Here is an 18,789-nt window from a genome sequence, read left to right as displayed (position 1 = left end):
GGGAATTTTAATCTATTGTTTTAAATGTCAAGCTCATTTTTTCAATGATCAAAATTGACAGGCCGCATACGAAGGGTTAAACCCCTTTATGAGTGACTGGCCGGAAAAAGCACACACCAGAGGGAGTTCTGGAAATCTAGGAGAGAGGCCTTTGGCCTTTGTCCAGCAGTGGGACACCATTACTGGGTCAATCAAAACTAATCGAGGTAAGGTAAAGGTAACCGGACTGAGGTGGCTGAAGGAAAAAGAAAAAATCCTTCCCACATTTCATAGAAAACATAGTTTATTTAAGAAAATACACTGGAATGGAAAAGAGTGTATATCTATTTAAAAATATTTTAAGCGGGTTACTCACGTATTAAGTCGATATAGCGTTCGACATGTTTCGGCTCAATTTCGAGAGCCTTTCTCAAGAGTAGCGACACCCCGCCTTTACATGTCGAGAGCGCGACGCATACTGCGGGCGCTTGCTCGGTGCGCGCGGCTGCTGAGGACAGGCGCAGGGGGGGTCGGCGGCGCGGGCGACGTCACCGTGGCGAGATCGGAGCTACCCACTATGTTACTTTTGTCAAAAGCAGGATTGCACACAACACTTATTACGTCACTTGTTAAGGGTGCGTTTACACTGGGGACCGACGTAGTGCCTAGAACTGTTTTCCAACTTGGTGGCACCGACCAACCACTGTCACGATTGAAATTAGGATGACGACTAATTTCAATCGACAATGACGACGAAGGGCCGGGACACCCACAGCTCTGCGGTGACAGAACACGTATTGGATTCGGACACGACGCACTATGTAAGATTTGATAGGGTAACCGTACTGGCGCGAGAAAAGTTCTTCGTTCAGCGGAAAATACGGGAAGCTATAGAAATTAGTCGTCATCCTAATTTCAATCGTGACAGTGGTTGGTCGGTGCCACCAAGTTGGAAAACAGTTCTAGGCACTACGTCGGTCCCCAGTGTAAACGCACCCTTAACAAGTGACGTAATAAGTGTTGTGTGCAATCCTGCTTTTGACAAAAGTAACATAGTGGGTAGCTCCGATCTCGCCACGGTGACGTCGCCCGCGCCGCCGACCCCCCCTGCGCCTGTCCTCAGCAGCCGCGCGCACCGAGCAAGCGCCCGCAGTATGCGTCGCGCTCTCGACATGTAAAGGCGGGGTGTCGCTACTCTTGAGAAAGGCTCTCGAAATTGAGCCGAAACATGTCGAACGCTATATCGACTTAATACGTGAGTAACCCGCTTAAAATATTTTTAAATATGTATGAGTCTCACGGGAGTTTTATAGTTAAAAGAGTGTATATCTGTTTGTTTGTCCGTCTTTCACAGTACAACAGCGCGACGAATGACGTGATTTTTTACGTGGAGTTAGTTGAAGGGATGGAGAGTGACATAGGCTACTTTTTGTCTTTCCAACTCCCCACTTCCCTGAAATGGGGGATGGAAGATTTCGCAATTTTCAAATTTAACGCAAGCGAAACTGCGGGAAAATACTAGTTAAACATGTAAAGAAACCAGGGCCTGATTTAGACGACGTGCGAATTAACTCGCATGCGATTTTAGTTACATTGCGGGCTTTGAGTATATGTAATTTTGCACAGCCATCAAATAAAACTCGTATGCGAGATCTCCTACCGTCTAAATGGGCCCTAATCGAGGTTCGGACTTTATCGTCTATCCACGCGCGGAGATGGATATCTATTTCAATTTATAAATGTAATTAAATTGAAAAAAAAAGAAAGGGGGTTATTTTATCCCTCTGAATTTGAAAATATTGTTTACGATTAAAATGAAACTAATCGAGGTAAGTATAACTGGACTGGTCGTATCCCCGCCCTCGGACTTTGTCGTCTATCCAGGCGCGGAGATGGCCGACGTCAACGTACGCGGCCGGCGTCTGCTGGTCGCAGCCGACGCCCCACGCGACGATGCCGTGCTGGATGTAGCGGTCTGGCTCGTACTGGAAAATAATAAAAACATACATACACCGTGTTTTTGTTTTCCGTTAAATTCGACACATTGTTACTTACTAGCTTTTACCCGCGGCTTCGCTCGCGTTAGCCTATGTCACTCTCCATCCCTTCAACTATCTTCATCCCTAGAAAATCACGACAATTCGTCTCTCCGTTTTGCCGTGAAAGACAGACACACACACTTTCCCATTTATAATATTAGTATGGATTGGGTTCGTTATCAGGAACCACACAGTATATAAAAAAAATTCTCAAAAACCGGCCAAGAGCGTGTCGGGCCACGCTCAGTGTAGGGTTCCGTAGTTTTCCGTATTTTTCTCAAAAACTACTGAACCTATCAAGTTCAAAACAATTTTCCTAGAAAGTCTTTATAAAGTTCTACTTTTGTGATTTTTATCATATTTTTTAAACATATGGTTCAAAAGATAGGGGGGGGGACGCACTTTTTTTTTCCTTTAGAAGAGATTATTTCCGAAAATATTAATATTATCAAAAAACGATCTTAGTAAACCCTTATTTATTTTTAAATACGTATCCAACAATATATCACACGTTGGGGTTGGAACGAAAAAAAAAACTGCCCCCCTTTACATGTAGGGGGAGTACCCTAATAAAACATTTTTTCCATTTTTTATTTTTGCACTTTGTTGGCGTGATTGATATACATATTGGTACCAAATTTCAGCTTTCTAGTGCTAACGGTTACTGAGATTATCCGCGGACGGACGGACGGACGGACAGACAGACGTGGCAAAACTATAAGGGTTCCTTTCCTAGTTGACTACGGAACCCTAAAAAGGTTCACATGGCCACATCACTATCTTTTTAAGTGTGATTGACCAACAGCGCGATGTGGCTGGCTGTGCTATCTCTGTCTTACACGAGTCAAATCGTCAATACCTGAGTAGGACAGACGAGGGGCGCTCCACTGTCGACCGTGCAAGTATCAGCGCCCTCGCCGCCAGCACACATGAAGGAGTGGTGCAACTCGAAGATGTCGCCGAGGCGGGTCCTGCGCAACTCCTGTTGGCAACGGGCGCGATCTACTACTGGTACCTCTGTCTGGGAAACAAATGAAGAATGGTTTACTTCGTGAGCATGGAAAAGGTTTTTTCACCACGCCAACTGATAAAGGCTTACTTTGCTATTCGAAAACAGATAGCACAATTGCATTTTATCCACAAGAGTGCAAAGTAATTTCATACAAATTTCAACTTTATGTCTTAAGCTGACTGGTAGAATTTTCCTATATGTGATGATTTTTAATCATAAATATTAGATAAATTGATGGGATTGATTTAGTTTCACGTTTTATAGTCAGTATTTTGTTTGTTTCCCTCGCAACGCTCAAGATTCCACTTTTAGAACCACTCACTACGCTACTACTAATATTGGCTCGTGCGGTTAAACAACAATTTTGCCGCCTTGTAAAACAAATAACTATTTCTTTACCGACACAGTGAATAAGAGGATATTTGTTATCCCGGAAATAATTATTCCTTAAGACTAGAAGGGTAAAATTATTTCAAATTTACTCCGGAAGTGGGATAATTGAACCAGCGCCTGTTCATTGCCTTGCACTGGACAAATTGAACCATTGCTTAGAATTTTTATCAGGCTTTCCCCATTGTCGAGACAATCTAAATCCAATGAAAAGGAATTAAAAGGATGATCATGTTTAATTAATCAATAGATATCAAATTTAAGATTAGGTAACCGTAGCGGCGTGAAAATTTCTGCTAGGCAACACAGCAAAAAGAAACCTACTTTTACATTAGGTACTTTACTAGTAACCAATTTTAGGCGAGCCGGTGGGAATCGGCTTGGATCAGCCGCTGCTGTTAGGTAATTTTTATCTTGACCTTTCTATACATTAAGGACAGGTATATTGTGTATGTGGTATGATCAATTTGAAGGCAAGCATGCATGGGTTCCAGGATAGAGCGAAATGAAGAGCACTGGTGGAGAGCAGTTGTTTCATCCATCAGACACGATACGACGAAGAGTTTGTGTATTGACGTCATTCAGAAGGAGGACGTTGTTACGCAAAAACGTTCATAATCCACATGAAATTGTCATTACTTATATTTATTAGACCTTGTATGAAAAACAAAAGACTTTCAATGACAATTTCAGATGGATTGGAACGTTACTGTGTAACTATCTCTTTTGATCTTTGTGTTGTTTTTAAGCTACAATTCCCAGATGACTATAAACTGAAATAAAATGTCATATACAAAGAAAAAATGACCAAGGCCTCTAGTTCCGGTTCTACCTCAGAGATGGCCACGAGGCGCCGTAAGCCTTCGGTAATTGTGTCATATACTTGAAAATTTCGACCCTTGCCGCCGTGACCAGTTGTCCGAGTGGTTGAGGCATCCGTGGCTATAATGGAGTACGCTGGTTCGAATCCAGCATTGAACACTTGGAGGCCTTGGTCATTTTTTCTTTGTATATGACATTTTATTTCAGTTTATAGTTAAAATAATAGTAGTCTGTCTACTAATAACAGAAATTGAAATATTTCATCACATCATCACTACATAGTATAAAACAAAGTCGCTTTCTCTGTCCCTATGTCCCTATGTATGCTTAAATCTTTAAAACTACGCAACGGATTTTGATGCGGTTTTTTTTAATAGATAGAGTGATTTTAGAGGAAGGTTTACATGTAAATATAGTACCCGTGCGAAGCCAGGGCGGGTCGCTAGTATGAAATAATTTAATTTGGTCTTAGAATGAATTCCCAGATGCTTAAAAAAACTCACTTTTTTCATGACGGGCTGGTACTTCCCGCTCTCGTCTTTGCCCCAGCCACTGGCCACACAGCGCGTACCAGAGGCGGCGCGTACTTTCGCGTTGGGCAGGCATGCCACGGCCACATTTGGAGCGAGGTCTACTGGCGAAGACAGGAAGAGGAGGCCGATGTCGTAAAACAGGTTGCCTGAAACATACATTAAGGTTAGTGTTTATTTTTATATACTACGTCGGTGGCAAACAAGCATACGGTCCGCCTGATGGAAAGCGGTCACCGTAACCTATGGACGCCTGCAACTAAGAAGTGTCACATGCGCGTTGCATTAGAAACTTGTACACTCCTTTTTGTGTGTTAGGTACACAGCAAAAAGGAGTGTACAAGTTCTAAGGAGGGTTCGGGTTGCCGACAACTCAAAGGACAGTAGACGAAGTGTTTTCATGTGTTAAGTCGAATAGTCTCACTTAGTTTTCTTTTAGCTAATTTCTGACACTATAGAACAAAATCCAAAAGCTAAATCGGCTAAAAAACTCGCTCACGGAATGCTACGAAAATCAGTTGGTCTCCATTTACCTTTGTTAAAGTCCAATGACATCGCTATTAGAAAAGTTGTCGTAACTTAATAATAGATGGCGCTGCATTCGATAATCTTGACTGATAACATACGTAGTATCTTCTTAGTAGTTTGTGCTGATAACTCTATAAGTCTATACCATACTATTCAATATTATAATCTATGGTTATCAGTCAAGATTTTCGAATGCAGCGCCATCTATTATTAAGTTACCACTTACCACAACTTTTCATGTGACTTTCCATTCCTAAAGGTCTTTGCTTTGCCTTTTAGAAAACAAAGCATGTGGACCCTTTAAACATGGAAGGCCACATATTAATGATGGGATTTCTAAATAAATAGTCATTCATCAACCAGACACATTAATAAATATTTGAATGCTAACTTTTTTGACAAAAAAGATGACATTAATAGAATTTACAATTTAATACATGCAATTAATTAGCCGAATTAGCCATAGAATGCCGTTCGCTAGCTTGCGGGTGGTACAGCGACATCTGGCGAAAATTTTGGACATCAAAAAATACTTATACATTTTACGAAAACAAGTCATTAACCAGTTTGCGGGCGTAACAGTGACATCTAGCGAACAACTTGCACTACGGCATATAATTTATTTTTACGCCCTCTATCGTTAATTTTCCTAAACACAGTTTACCGGATAGTGTTGTTACTGCTCCCTCAGTGAATGTGTTTAAAAACAGACTAGACAAGTGGCTTTTAAATAATAAGATAGTGACATGACTTTGCTAACTATAAATCATGAGACACTGTGTGACTTAGGCTCATCAGCTGAATAGCTGCTCGCCTATAATTGAATAATAATAATAATAATATCGAAAGTACATCGGATTTACTATTTCCTTTGACTGACTGAAAACACCGTGAGTTTACTCCATTTACCTTTGTTAAAGTCTTTATGCACAACAACTTCTTTAACATCGCGATCTTGATGGAGGTAAATTTCTCTTGTCTCATATAAGTCCCAGTCGCCAGCTCGAACTTTAAGCTGGCTTCCATTGTAGATGTGATGTGCAGCGGTGAGAACCACGTTGGGATGGATGAGAGAACCGCTCCCGACGTACACGTTGAGGTTCTGATTGTCTACTGATTCGATCCTGAGAAAATACCGATAAGATACAAGTATAAACCACAGACCTATCATTTCGCTACGCTTAAAGACAGCTGAAGTGTGCGAAAGAGAAGCCGTCACGTATATGAACATCCCATGAGTGAGAAAGAGTCGGACTACCAATGACAAAACGTGACCATTGGATGTTTTCTATGTATATAAGTATGTATTTATCTATTTAAGTATGTATATCGTCGCTTAGCACCCATAGTACAAGCTATGCTTAGTTTGGGGCTAAGTTGATCTGTGTAAGATGTCCCCAATATTTATTTATTTATTTATTTATTTATTTCCGAGTCCGACAGCGGCCGCTAGCGGCCGAAGATTTGTTTACATAATATTTCGAAAATATTCAAAATAATAATTAATAAATAATTCGGGGGTTGGGGTAATAAAAAGGGATGTGTAAAATATGGTGTCGTGCAGTGTACTAGATTGTTCTGTTACATTACAGGGCCAAATAACCCGTTGAAAGACGAATCCTTACCCAAATAATCGTCAAATGTAATTTAAATGTAAATTTTTATAATTTAATGATGCTACTCTGTAGATGAGAATTTAAGATTAAATGGCTTAAATATTATCAGTAATAATTTAATAATGATCGAATACAATAAAATATTATTATGATTATACAATAAAATTATCATTATCATTATCATTATATATAATAAAACTAAGTCGATAAAAGTGTGCGTGCCGATAAAACTTAAAAAGGAGTCCCGGCACGATAAAGGGACTTAAATAGTGTGATAGCCCTTTATCCCCCCTCGAACAAGAAAGTTCCCGTTTTAACCTAAAGGGCGTGTTTTTAAAGATATAAGGGCTTCTTCAACCCTAAGTGTAGTGGCGCCATCTGTTGTCGAGTAGTTGAACTTCATTCAGAACAACGATTATTTGGGTTACATTTCGAAAGGCGCGAAATTTAAAATTCCAATTTCAATAGTCTTAAATTACATTTGTTCTGTTATCGAGTATTTGAACTTATTAAAGGGACTTAAATAGTGTGATAGCCCTTTATCCCCCCTCGAACAAGAAAGTTCCCGTTTTAACCTAAAGGGCGTGTTTTTAAAGATATAAGGGCTTCTTCAACCCTAAGTATAGTGGCGCCATCTGTTGTCGAGTAGTTGAACTTCATTGAAAGTATTCTACAGCAGCAGAACCTATTGTCACGGCAGACGATAATATCGAGAACATTCTAGAAGATATGAGAAGGAAAATATTCTAAAACTTTCTCGAATATTCTAGAGCCTAGCTCTCTGAATATATAAGAGCCCGGTGTCGCCCGCCAGAGTCAGTTCGATTTGAACAGTGAAACAAGCGATTTCGAAACGAGAAGGAAAGAAGTTATCTGTGAGCCTTTATTTCAAGTGTCAACTTCCCTACTGAATTTCTAAACTCTTTACAAGTACCAGGAATGCCATTACACTGCCTTCGTCTGAAAGTTGGATCTCCAATCATACTACTCAGGAATCTAAACTCCCCAAAACTATGTAATGGAACGACGATGATCGTAAAACAGTTATCGAATAATATCATTGAAGCTGAACTTATTTCTGGAAAGTGCAAAGGACACACAGTATTTATACCTAGAATACCACTGATCTCTTCTGAATTGTCATTTCAATTTAAAAGATTGCAGTTTCCAATTAAATTAGCCTTCAGTTTCACGATTAACAAAGCGCAAGGGCAAACTTTAAAATATTGTGGCATCAACCTCAAAGAATCCTGCTTTTCACACGGTCAGCTATATGTAGCTTGCTCAAGAGTAGGAAATTCGAAAAATTTATATATATATACCCCGGATAATAAAATAAAAAATGTTGTTTATAAACAAGTAGTGTAAATGATGAGAAAATGTTTTCAATAAATTTTTTTACCGTTTACGTCATAGTTTATTTTTTTATTTAAACTACCACGTAATCTCATATCAACTCCCGAGCGAAGCCGGGTATCATAGCTAGTATAAGTAATAAATGTAATAAAATTGTAATTATAAATCCAGTAGTCTTATGCCTTAAACATAAGTGTTAAAATGCGTTTAAATAGATTGGATTATGAATATACCTGTACTTTGCTGTAACTGCTGTAAGCCTAGTCGTAAGCTAGTTTTAAGGAAAATTTGCAGTGCCCTAAGGGATCATCCATAAATTACGTCACACTAAAAATCGTGATTTTTGACCCCTCCCCCCCTCCTTGTCACAGCTGGTCACATTTGTTAGACTCCCCCCTCCCTAGTGTGACGTCACATATTTTGCAAATTTACACGTAGAAATTATTGAATGAAAACAGCGGTTAGAAATCAATCTTATTTTCATTTATGTACTTAAATTATTCTTCGCCCCATCAACAGGAAAGGCTCTCTTGATACTTCAAAAACGAAGGACAAAGTGTCATTGTATCTATAAGAGTGTAAAGTAATTTCATAGAAATTTTAACTTGATGTCCACAGCTGGCTGTGGCTGGTAGAACAAACGTTTAAAGGATGATTTTGACTCTTAAATGTTTAAAAAAATATGAATGAAACTAAATTGTGTGATGTTTTGCAGTTAATATTTTCCACATGTTGTTGTGTGTGTTACACATTTATTTAACCTACGTGCCTTGAAACCCCCGCAACGCTCAAGATTTCACATTCTGAGTTGGTCGACAATACAATTGGTAAATTATATTTATAACCAGATACAAAGTCGAAAATAGGTGATCCTGGTCTAGGCCATTTAGAACATTTTTAGCCAGACATGGCTTAAACAAATTTAAGTTTTTTTTCGACCTAAGTAATCAAATTACTCAAATCATTTTTTTATGTTATTAAATTTTTAAATCGCTGTTGTTTGATTTTCTTTAGAGACAGATGTTTCAAATTTATTTTCTGGTATACGATAGACATTTTAAAATACGAAATAAAACCAAAACAACTACCTATCTACAATAACAAGAGTATGCTTATCGATTTTGTCTGAAATTTTGGAGTTTTCACCGAGAAGTTTAAAAAAAACGACTAATCAAATTTTGTCCGAGACATTTACTAGCTAAAGAATGTTCTAAATGGCCTAGACTATCGCCTCCTTTTGGCTTTTCATCCGGTTACCGAATATCCTGTATTTGTATATGTTTATGAGGTGTCATAAAGTAACAGTTTAAAGTTCGTGTTTTAACCTTTAGATTATGATAGATTTTGAAATGTGACGTCACGAAATTTAGGACCCCTCCCACCCCCTTGTCACACATTGTCACACTTTGTCGACCCCCTCCCTCCCCCTTAACGTGTGACGTAATTTATGGATGATCCCTAACAGGGTTCATGTGTGAACCTATCATATTGTAACACCTGTTTTGTACCACATGATTATTATGCAATAAATTATGAATTATGAAATACTCATTTCACAGGTAATTATGATCTTCCGATTGAAATTTTCTTTACGATATTTTGTCAAATTTATAGCTTTAAAGTGTTTAGAAGCCTACTCACATAGTCCATTATAAGGTTTTCTTCTGCTGTGTGCTAATATTTCATCAAAATAGTCAATAATTTTCAATATTTTGCGTAAAAACCTAAATTGTTAGTTTACGCTAGGGCTTGACATCAATTATGGGCTCATCTGTACTGAAAAACGTCGTACGATACACGTGCGAAAAGGAAATTCGTAACTTGTATCATAATGTACTATTATATTTCTAGACCAACTTCTTTGCCCAAATAAAATGACATTGATATATTTTACAATTTAATTACATATAATTAACTATAGAATGTCGTTCGCTAGTTTAAACCTGGTACAGCGGCATCTAGCGAAAATTTTGGACATCAAAAAATACTTATACATTTTACGACAACAAGTCATTACTCAGTTTGCGGAGGTAACAGTGACATCTAGCGAACAACTTGCACAACGGAATATATGTATGTATGTATAAGCTTTATTGTACATAAAGGAAACAAAAGAGACACAGTTACAGAGTCAGTAATATACAATGTAGGCGGACTTATCCCTTAATGGGATCTCTTCCAGTCAACCTTTGAGGAAATGAGTAGAAGCGAATTAACGATGAGTGACGAATTCAAAAATGTACAACCACTAAAAGAATTAAATGCAAATTTTGTATACACATGGTAACAAATATATACATATACAATTACATTAATACACCAATATATACATATATAATAATATAATAATAAATAAACAAATACTCATAAAATATATATTTATATAGGTACTTAGACCAAAAAGTATATGGATATTAATTCGAACCACAAAGCAAGACGACAATTAAAAAAAAATAGATAAAAATTAAAGAAAAAGAAAAAGAGAGAAAAGAAAAAAAAACCAATCCGATAAAAAAAAAAAAATTAAGTGTCGGAAAGCCATAGTTTTTTAAGGTTATTCTTGAGTGCTGCTACAGATTGGGATTGCCTCACGGACACCGGTATCTCATTCCACAATTTAGCGGCATAGACAGAAAAGGATTTTCTGTATGTCCGCGTCTTATTGGGTAGAATTGCAAGAGCAAGATTGGCGCTAGATCGCAAACGGTGATTACTGCCAGCAGCCAAGTAACTAAATCTTTCGGAAAGGTAACGTGGCGAAGACGGATTAAATAAGACATTAAAAAGCAGTGACAGGACATGCACGTCTCGACGACGGCGAATCGGCAGCCAGCCAAGCTGAGATCGGAACTGGGATACGCGATCAAACTTACGCAAACCATAGATGTAACGGATACACAAGTTTTGCAACCGCTCGAGTTTGTCAAGCAACTCCTCACTAAGGTCCAGAAAAGCGATATCACCGTAATCTAACAAAGGAAGCAACAATGACGAAGAAAGTGTTATTTTTGTTTGAAGTGGAAGAAAATTTTGTAAACGCCTCAGCGAGTGGAGAGACGCAAACACTTTATTGCTAACATCAGCGACGTGGGCTGACCAGGACAAAGTTTGATCTATGGTGATACCCAAGTTTTTCACTGTAGCGGAAAATGGGATAATTGTTCCATCAAAAATTACGTTGGGTACCACCATTTCCGACAGTTTGGACACAAAGTGAGGGCCACCGATGACAATCGCCTGCGACTTCAACGCATTCACTTTCAACCCAAACTTGTGAGCCCAGAGACGTATTGACTCAAGGTCGCTGTTGATTTTATTGACAAGATGAGGAAACTCGTCCATGCTAGCCGACGCGTAAATTTGCAAATCATCCGCGTAGAGATGAAAACTACACTTTAAGGATTCAGTAATGCCATTAATAAAAATTGAGAATAGGAGAGGAGAGAGTATCCCTCCCTGGGGAACACCAGCAGACAGATCACACCAATCCGAAATCTTGTCGTCGACCCTGACACGCTGGCGTCTCCCAAAGAGGTAGTTACGGAACCAAGATAAAGCCGTCTGTGACACATTAAAAGTACGAAGAATATGAAGAAGGATATCAAAATCTACTGTATTAAAAGCACTACTGAAGTCCAAAAGTACGAGAAGCGTAAGCTTTTTATTTTCAATATTAAGACGAATGTCATCGGTAACCTTCACCAGAGCCGTGACAGTGCTATGCCCGGGACGGAAACCCGACTGAAAGCGATTCAACAACTCATGCCTGTGGAAATATGAGAGAAGGTGGTTATTAACAAAATGTTCGACAATTTTCGATAACACTGGGAGGATGGATATGGGACGGTATTGGGAAGGTGACGTGGGATTAGAAATTTTAGGAAGGGGTATGACGTGAGCTAATTTCCACATAACAGGGAATGTACAGTGAATATAATTGTTTTTCACGCCATCTATCGTTGATTTTCCTAAACATATCCTAAGTACATCGGATTTACTATTTCCTTTGACTGAAAACACCATGTCTGTAGGTACCTACCTACTAATAAGTAGGACGTTTTTATACGTACTTGAAGATGGCAACTGTCCAGGGGAACTCTCCGAACTTAGCTTCATCGGCGGGGGTATTACTTACTCGGAAGCCAAGCCCCTCGGGGTTGCGCCAGCCGCAGCCCAAGCGAATCTGTTAATAAATACTAAATATGAATCTGTGTTCAATATCACAAGAATATTTTCTAATAGGCAGATGCCCTTAGTCCGTTTTCTGCCCATTATCCGATCCGATATCGCGATATTCATTCCGCGATTCTTTCGCAGAGGTACAAGTAGGTACTTAATACTTATGTACCTACATGCCGGCGGCCGCGCATTTGCGGCCCATTCAGTAGGACGACCTTCGCTTGTTAATCTTATACTTTTAAACGAGCAATTCTTGTATATTTATTTATTTATTTATATATACTGACGATCTCGGAAACCGCTCTAACGATTTCGCTGAAATTTATTATGTGGGGGTTTTCGGGGGTGAAAAATCGATCTAGCGTAGCCTTAGATCCCGGAAAACGCGAATTTTCGAGTTTTCATGAGTTTTTCTTTCGCGTTAGTAAACGTAAAATATGGTCGTTAATTTCGACGCGTGGGCATCAATTCCGCTTAGCTCAGTCGTACGAGGTCGGTCTAATGTACGCAGATAGATCGTAGGTGTCAGGGTTTCGAATCCCGGCCAGAAATTAAGGTTTTGTTTTTTGTCTTTTTTTTGTTTTTGTATTTATAAGAGTTTTTTTTATCTAAAGACGTGATATATTAAAATAGAACCGAGCGAAGCTCGGTCGCCCAGATATTGTAGGTAATATGAGAATTACGAAAGACGGCATTTTGTGAACATCAAAGCAGTGAGCCTTTTCTGTTCTTGTATGGTCACGGACTTAAATTGTTGATCCACTTCTAGCCCATTTTTTACTGGACACGTCATACTCGTAGCTTAACTATGACATGACAAAATTATTTTGGCTCAACAAATAAAGTCCGTGAGTGTACTATGTAGGTATTTTGTGGCGATACTAACAACGCAACCAAAATCCCACTCTCACACTATTCAACGCTAAAGGCGGGAACAGGTGCGAATCTATCGTGGTCCGAGGTCGTGGGTTCAATCTTTTTGACCGCGTGTCTATTATTGGTCTGATTTACCTGTTTGGAGTCGACTCCTTGTGCGAATGACTTCGCCAGGAGGCCCAGTAACACAAGGGATAGCAGGAGTTTATACATCTGGAAAGAGATACAATTGTAGTAATACCTCTACTCTATCTTAATTAGGCTGTACCTACTAGATTTTAATACGTCTATGAAGCTAGGAACATACTACTTACGCGGACGGCCGTCGTCGCGCGACCGCGGACGCGGATGGACAATGAATATACACTTAACCGTGCAAACTATCGGTCGACGGTCGTGGACGTGGCCTTGAGCGCACGGACGTCCGATCGAAATCTGGCTCGCTGGATGTTTTGGTCAGCCGAAGCCACGTCCCGAAGACCGTGCACACTGATCGGTCGCGGTCGCGGTCGCTCGACGGCGGACGTCCGCGTAGTATGTTCCTAGCTGGATTCTGTGAAGTTCATCTTTGCAAAGCTTAAAAAAAATGAAAATCTCCCGAAGAGAAGAACGGCTTTTAACCAAAAAATAATAATAATTATGTTTGCTTTAATTTGAAACGCAAATGCTCCTTTTTTTAACCCCCGACGCAAAAACGACGGGGTGTTATAAGTTTGACGTGTCTTTCTGTGTGTCTCTGTCTGTGGCATCGTAGTTCCTGAACGGATGAACCGATTTAGGCTCCCCACAGACAGTCATAAAAATTCATAATCTTAAAAAAAACTTGTATGCAATCTGACAGTTCAGATCTGTCAGTGTCTTGTCAGTGTCAGTTTGTCTGTGGGGAGCCATAGTTTTAGTTTTTTTTCTCTGAAAACTGAGTTAGTCGGGAGTGTTCTTAGCCATGTTTCATGAAAATCGATCCACTAATTATATCGCAGTCAGGGGTTTTTTCAAAATTTTAATTTTGTGGTTAGGTTATTTTGGTTTCAAAGCAGACTGTTGTGCATTTATTTAACATACATACAACATACATACATACAATCACGCCTGTATCCCATGAAGGGGTAGGCAGAGCACATAAAACTACTCAAGTTTCAGTGCCACTCTTGGCAAATAAGAGGTTAAGAGAAAACGAAACTGTGACATTGCAGTGACAGGTTGCTAGCGTCTCGCCTACGCCACAATTTAACCCATATCCCACAGTCGCCTTCTACGACACCCACGGGAAGAAAGGGGGTGGTGAACTGAAATTCTTAACCCGTCACCACACGGGCAACAAAAACATACATATTTAACAAATAACTATAATTATCTACTTACTTATAAGTCCAGGTCAAATGCAGCATAAAAATTAAAACAACGCAGATAATAAGACATGTTCTCAATAACTGGTTTTCGATTCCCAACCTGTTTTTAATGTTATTGCACTACCCAAGGGATTCTTGTCGGTCTACTGGTTTTATTGAGGGGATAATGGATAACCGTGCCCATTTTCCCCTATTGATAATCCCACTTATTAATCACGGAAAATATTTGTTACCACACCAACTGGTAAATACTCCCAAATACTCCTACAAGAGTGCAACGTAATTTCACACAATTTCAACTTGATGTCGAAAACTGACTGGTAGAATTGACATTAAAAGATGATTTTGAATCATTAATATGCAATAAATGAATGGATTTTATTTAGTTACTAGCTTTTACCCGCGGCTTCGCTCGCGTTTAATTCTAAAATTGCGGAATGATCCATACAAAATTCCACCCCCCATTCTAGGGAAGTGGGGGGTTAGAAAGAGACAAAAAGTAGCCTATGTCGTTCTGCATCCCTTCAACTATCTCCACTTAAAAAATCACGTCAATACATCGCTCCGTTTTGCCGTAAAAGACTTACAAACAAATAGAATCACACATGCACTTTCCCATTTATAATATTAGCAAAGTATGGATTTCTACAGTTATAATTTTCATCGTGGTGGTGTGGTGAAAAATGTTGCGTTTCACTCGGTGACAATAATAAGTTTTTTTTTTGCAAAAAAAACAGTTTTGCACAAGCTTTTATCGCCGACTGTACCTTTCTTTCAACAGTTTGCTACTGCTCTCCCAAAACGTTTCTAAAAACTTCTTTCTCAATGGGGATACGACGTTTCATAACAGAGTTCCTATGACCACCTTTCTGCTCCATCATCAGATTAGCTCCATGATACCATAATATTGCATTGTGACGTGATAATATTGCATTGTGACGTGATTTGATAGAGTATGCTATTTGAGCGTGATTTAAATCGCAAAACCTAGTGGATTGTGGACTGCAAAAATTTCAGCTTTTAGATCAATCGGTAACCGGGAATTGGGTCAAATTTAGCTTCTACGTTTTGACCCAAACTAAGTAACATTGAATAAAAACTTGTAAAAACACTAATACATACCTTTATGTTTTCAATCTCACGAACAAACTGGTTCACGGAAGATCAAATATAATAATTTGCTTATTTTCCTCATCGAGTGGGGATCCCAGTAATAAGGAAATACTGCTTTTGCTCACTAGTTGGCGCCACTACGTCAAAACTGGTTTTCAGTTTCACCCGTGTGGGGAAATGTTATTTTGGTTCCTTTCTTTCATAGATATTTAAACAGACAGACGGACAGAGCGTCGCCATAAGGGTTCTTTTTGTATTTTTGGTACTAAAAAAATAGGGATAGGATAGGTAAGGTGAAATTCAATGGAACCCCCAGCAGAGCTTCTGTATTTAAAGCCTCACATTTTGATTTGATTTTCTCATAACGTAAAGAAAATAGCAGGAAAAATCACATTTTAAGTGTAATCCCTATTCACCCCAGCCATCCATATTCAGATTCACCACATATTTATTTAATTTTCTCAGTATGGATCGTATGGATATGGTTACGGTGACGACAGTACCTACATACTATCTCGTTTTCCACGATTTTGTATTATAAATAAATAAATAAATAAATAAATAAATATTGTAGGACATTCTTACACAGATTGACTGAGACCCACGGTAAGCTCAAGATGGCTTGTGTTATGGGTACTCAGACAACGATATATATAATATATAAATACGTATATACATAGAAAACATCCATGACTCAGGAACAAATATCTGTGCTCATCACACAAATAAATGGTGTGTGTGTGGATTGAGTGAGCACCTTCCGAAAATGAAAAAAAATATGCTGATCATTTAGTAAAAGTTCTAAAACAATTGTAAAACGAATCTCTGAATTTGTAAAAAGATAAATCAAAAGATACAGCCATTAACATGTGCTCACTCAGTTCTCACAAACTACCAACGAAAACAGTGAATATATTCATTTAACATATAATATTTATATACTAACATTTAACCTCTATAAATATTAGATCACCTAGTGACGTATTAAATTTTTTACAAATAGTTTCTTATGCTCACTCAATCCACACACTTTTGAAAAGCCGAATTTTGATGAAAAACATAAGATTTAGACCGCTATTATATGTGTATAGTTTAGTAAAAGTGAAATGGGAATTTGTAAAATACAAAACGAACCACTAACGTGTCAGGTTTTTTTATAATAAATTTTTGTAAGTGCTCACTCAGTCCACACGTTTTGAGAAAGTTAAAAATGTAAATATCTTACGATTTGTAGCACCTAAGACACTCGAAAGTACTTCAACATTTAGTAAAAATTTTTACTAAATATCCACCATCTAATATTTTATATTCGTTGTCTGGTTTTAAAGATATTCAGACATAACTTTTCTCATACAAATGTATCAAGTAGGGTGACCACACTATGTCGGCTCCTGATTTTCCCCACCTTCCCATTGTCATATTGAGATTGGGGATCGAGTATCGTTCGTTCAATTTTGATAATATTAAACTAATACCATATTAATTATCCATCTGCAAACTGTTTTTAGGTTATGTTCTTGGCCTAGTGATGATGTGTATTGTGTAATTTTTATCGACGTCAGGATAATAACCATATCGACATGCATGCATTAAAAAGGACATGAATGATAATTGGTAAGAAACAAAGAATATAATACTTCACTAGTAAGAAACCAGAACCTGGTAATCTAATCGCGCTAACAGATGAGCGTACAGGATTTGTAAGTGGGAGCGAGAAATAGTTATTCTTTTCTCGCTCCCACTTACAAATCCGGTAAACTATTATCAAAATTGAACGAAACTCCCCAATCTCAATATGACAATGGGAAGGTGGGGAAAATCAGGAGCCGACATAGTGTGGTCACCCTACTTGATACATTTGTATGAGAAAAGTTATGTCTGAATATCTTTAAAACCAGACAACGAATATAAAATATTAGATGGTGGATATTTAGTAAAAATTTTTACTAAATGTTGAAGTACTTTCGAGTGTCTTAGGTGCTACAAATCGTAAGATATTTACATTTTTAACTTTCTCAAAACGTGTGGACTGAGTGAGCACTTACAAAAATTTATTATAAAAAAACCTGACACGTTAGTGGTTCGTTTTGTATTTTACAAATTCCCATTTCACTTTTACTAAACTATACACATATAATAGCGGTCTAAATCTTATGTTTTTCATCAAAATTCGGCTTTTCAAAAGTGTGTGGATTGAGTGAGCATAAGAAACTATTTGTAAAAAATTTAATACGTCACTAGGTGATCTAATATTTATAGAGGTAGGTTGGCCTATTTTTTACTAAATGTTAGTATATAAATATTATATGTTAAATGAATATATTCACTGTTTTCGTTGGTAGTTTGTGAGAACTGAGTGAGCACATGTTAATGGCTGTATCTTTTGATTTATCTTTTTACAAATTCAGAGATTCGTTTTACAATTGTTTTAGAACTTTTACTAAATGATCAGCATATTTTTTTTCATTTTCGAAAGGTGCTCACTCAATCCACACACACACAATAAATGCCCTTACCGGGATTCGAACCCGGGACCACGGCGCAGCAGGCAGGGTCACTACCGACTGCGCCAGACCGGTCGTCAAACCGGTCGTATTGCGGCTACTAAATTGCATGGAATTGTATGTTAGTGCGTTTTCACATTATCCGATCCGATATCGGATGTAGGCCCAATATCCCATACATTACAGGCGCCATCTTGGATTTATTCTCTTGAAATCCTTCCGGCATCCGATATCGGATCGGATAATGTGAAAACGAACTAAGGTAACGGAGTAAGGTTGAAGAGATTTTCTTGAGAGGTAAAATGGAACGTTTCCCGTGTGGTGGCGGGTTAAGAATTTCACCACCCCCTTTCTTCCCGTGGGTGTCGTAGAAGGCGACTGTGGGATATGGGGTAAATTGTGGCGTAGGCGAGAGTTTCGTTTTCTTTCAACCCCTTATTTGCCAAGAGTGCTACTGTAACTTTAGCAGTTTCATGTGCTCTGCCAACCCCTACCA

At 38.5% G+C, this 18,789-nt stretch overlaps 1 protein-coding gene across 1 annotated transcript; it reads right to left on the bottom strand.

The window, feature by feature from the left end:
• Window positions 1-1,356: 1,356 nt before the first annotated feature.
• LOC125239961 (phenoloxidase-activating factor 2-like) lies at window positions 1,357-15,875 on the bottom strand. The gene is made up of 7 exons (XM_048147755.1): window positions 15,799-15,875; window positions 13,463-13,540; window positions 12,343-12,455; window positions 6,210-6,424; window positions 4,746-4,921; window positions 2,878-3,039; window positions 1,357-1,964 (listed from the first exon to the last, which is right to left on the bottom strand). The coding sequence occupies exons 2-7, from the start codon at window positions 13,538-13,540 to the stop codon at window positions 1,800-1,802; spliced, it is 909 nt and encodes a 302-aa protein (XP_048003712.1). The 5' UTR covers window positions 15,799-15,875; the 3' UTR covers window positions 1,357-1,799.
• Window positions 15,876-18,789: the final 2,914 nt, after the last annotated feature.

Source organism: Leguminivora glycinivorella, chromosome 26 (assembly GCF_023078275.1).
Source record: "Leguminivora glycinivorella isolate SPB_JAAS2020 chromosome 26, LegGlyc_1.1, whole genome shotgun sequence".
In the NCBI taxonomy this organism is placed as follows: Eukaryota; Metazoa; Arthropoda; class Insecta; order Lepidoptera; family Tortricidae; genus Leguminivora; species Leguminivora glycinivorella.
Note: the sequence above shows the minus strand (reverse complement) of the source record. Positions and strands in the feature narration are given on the sequence as shown.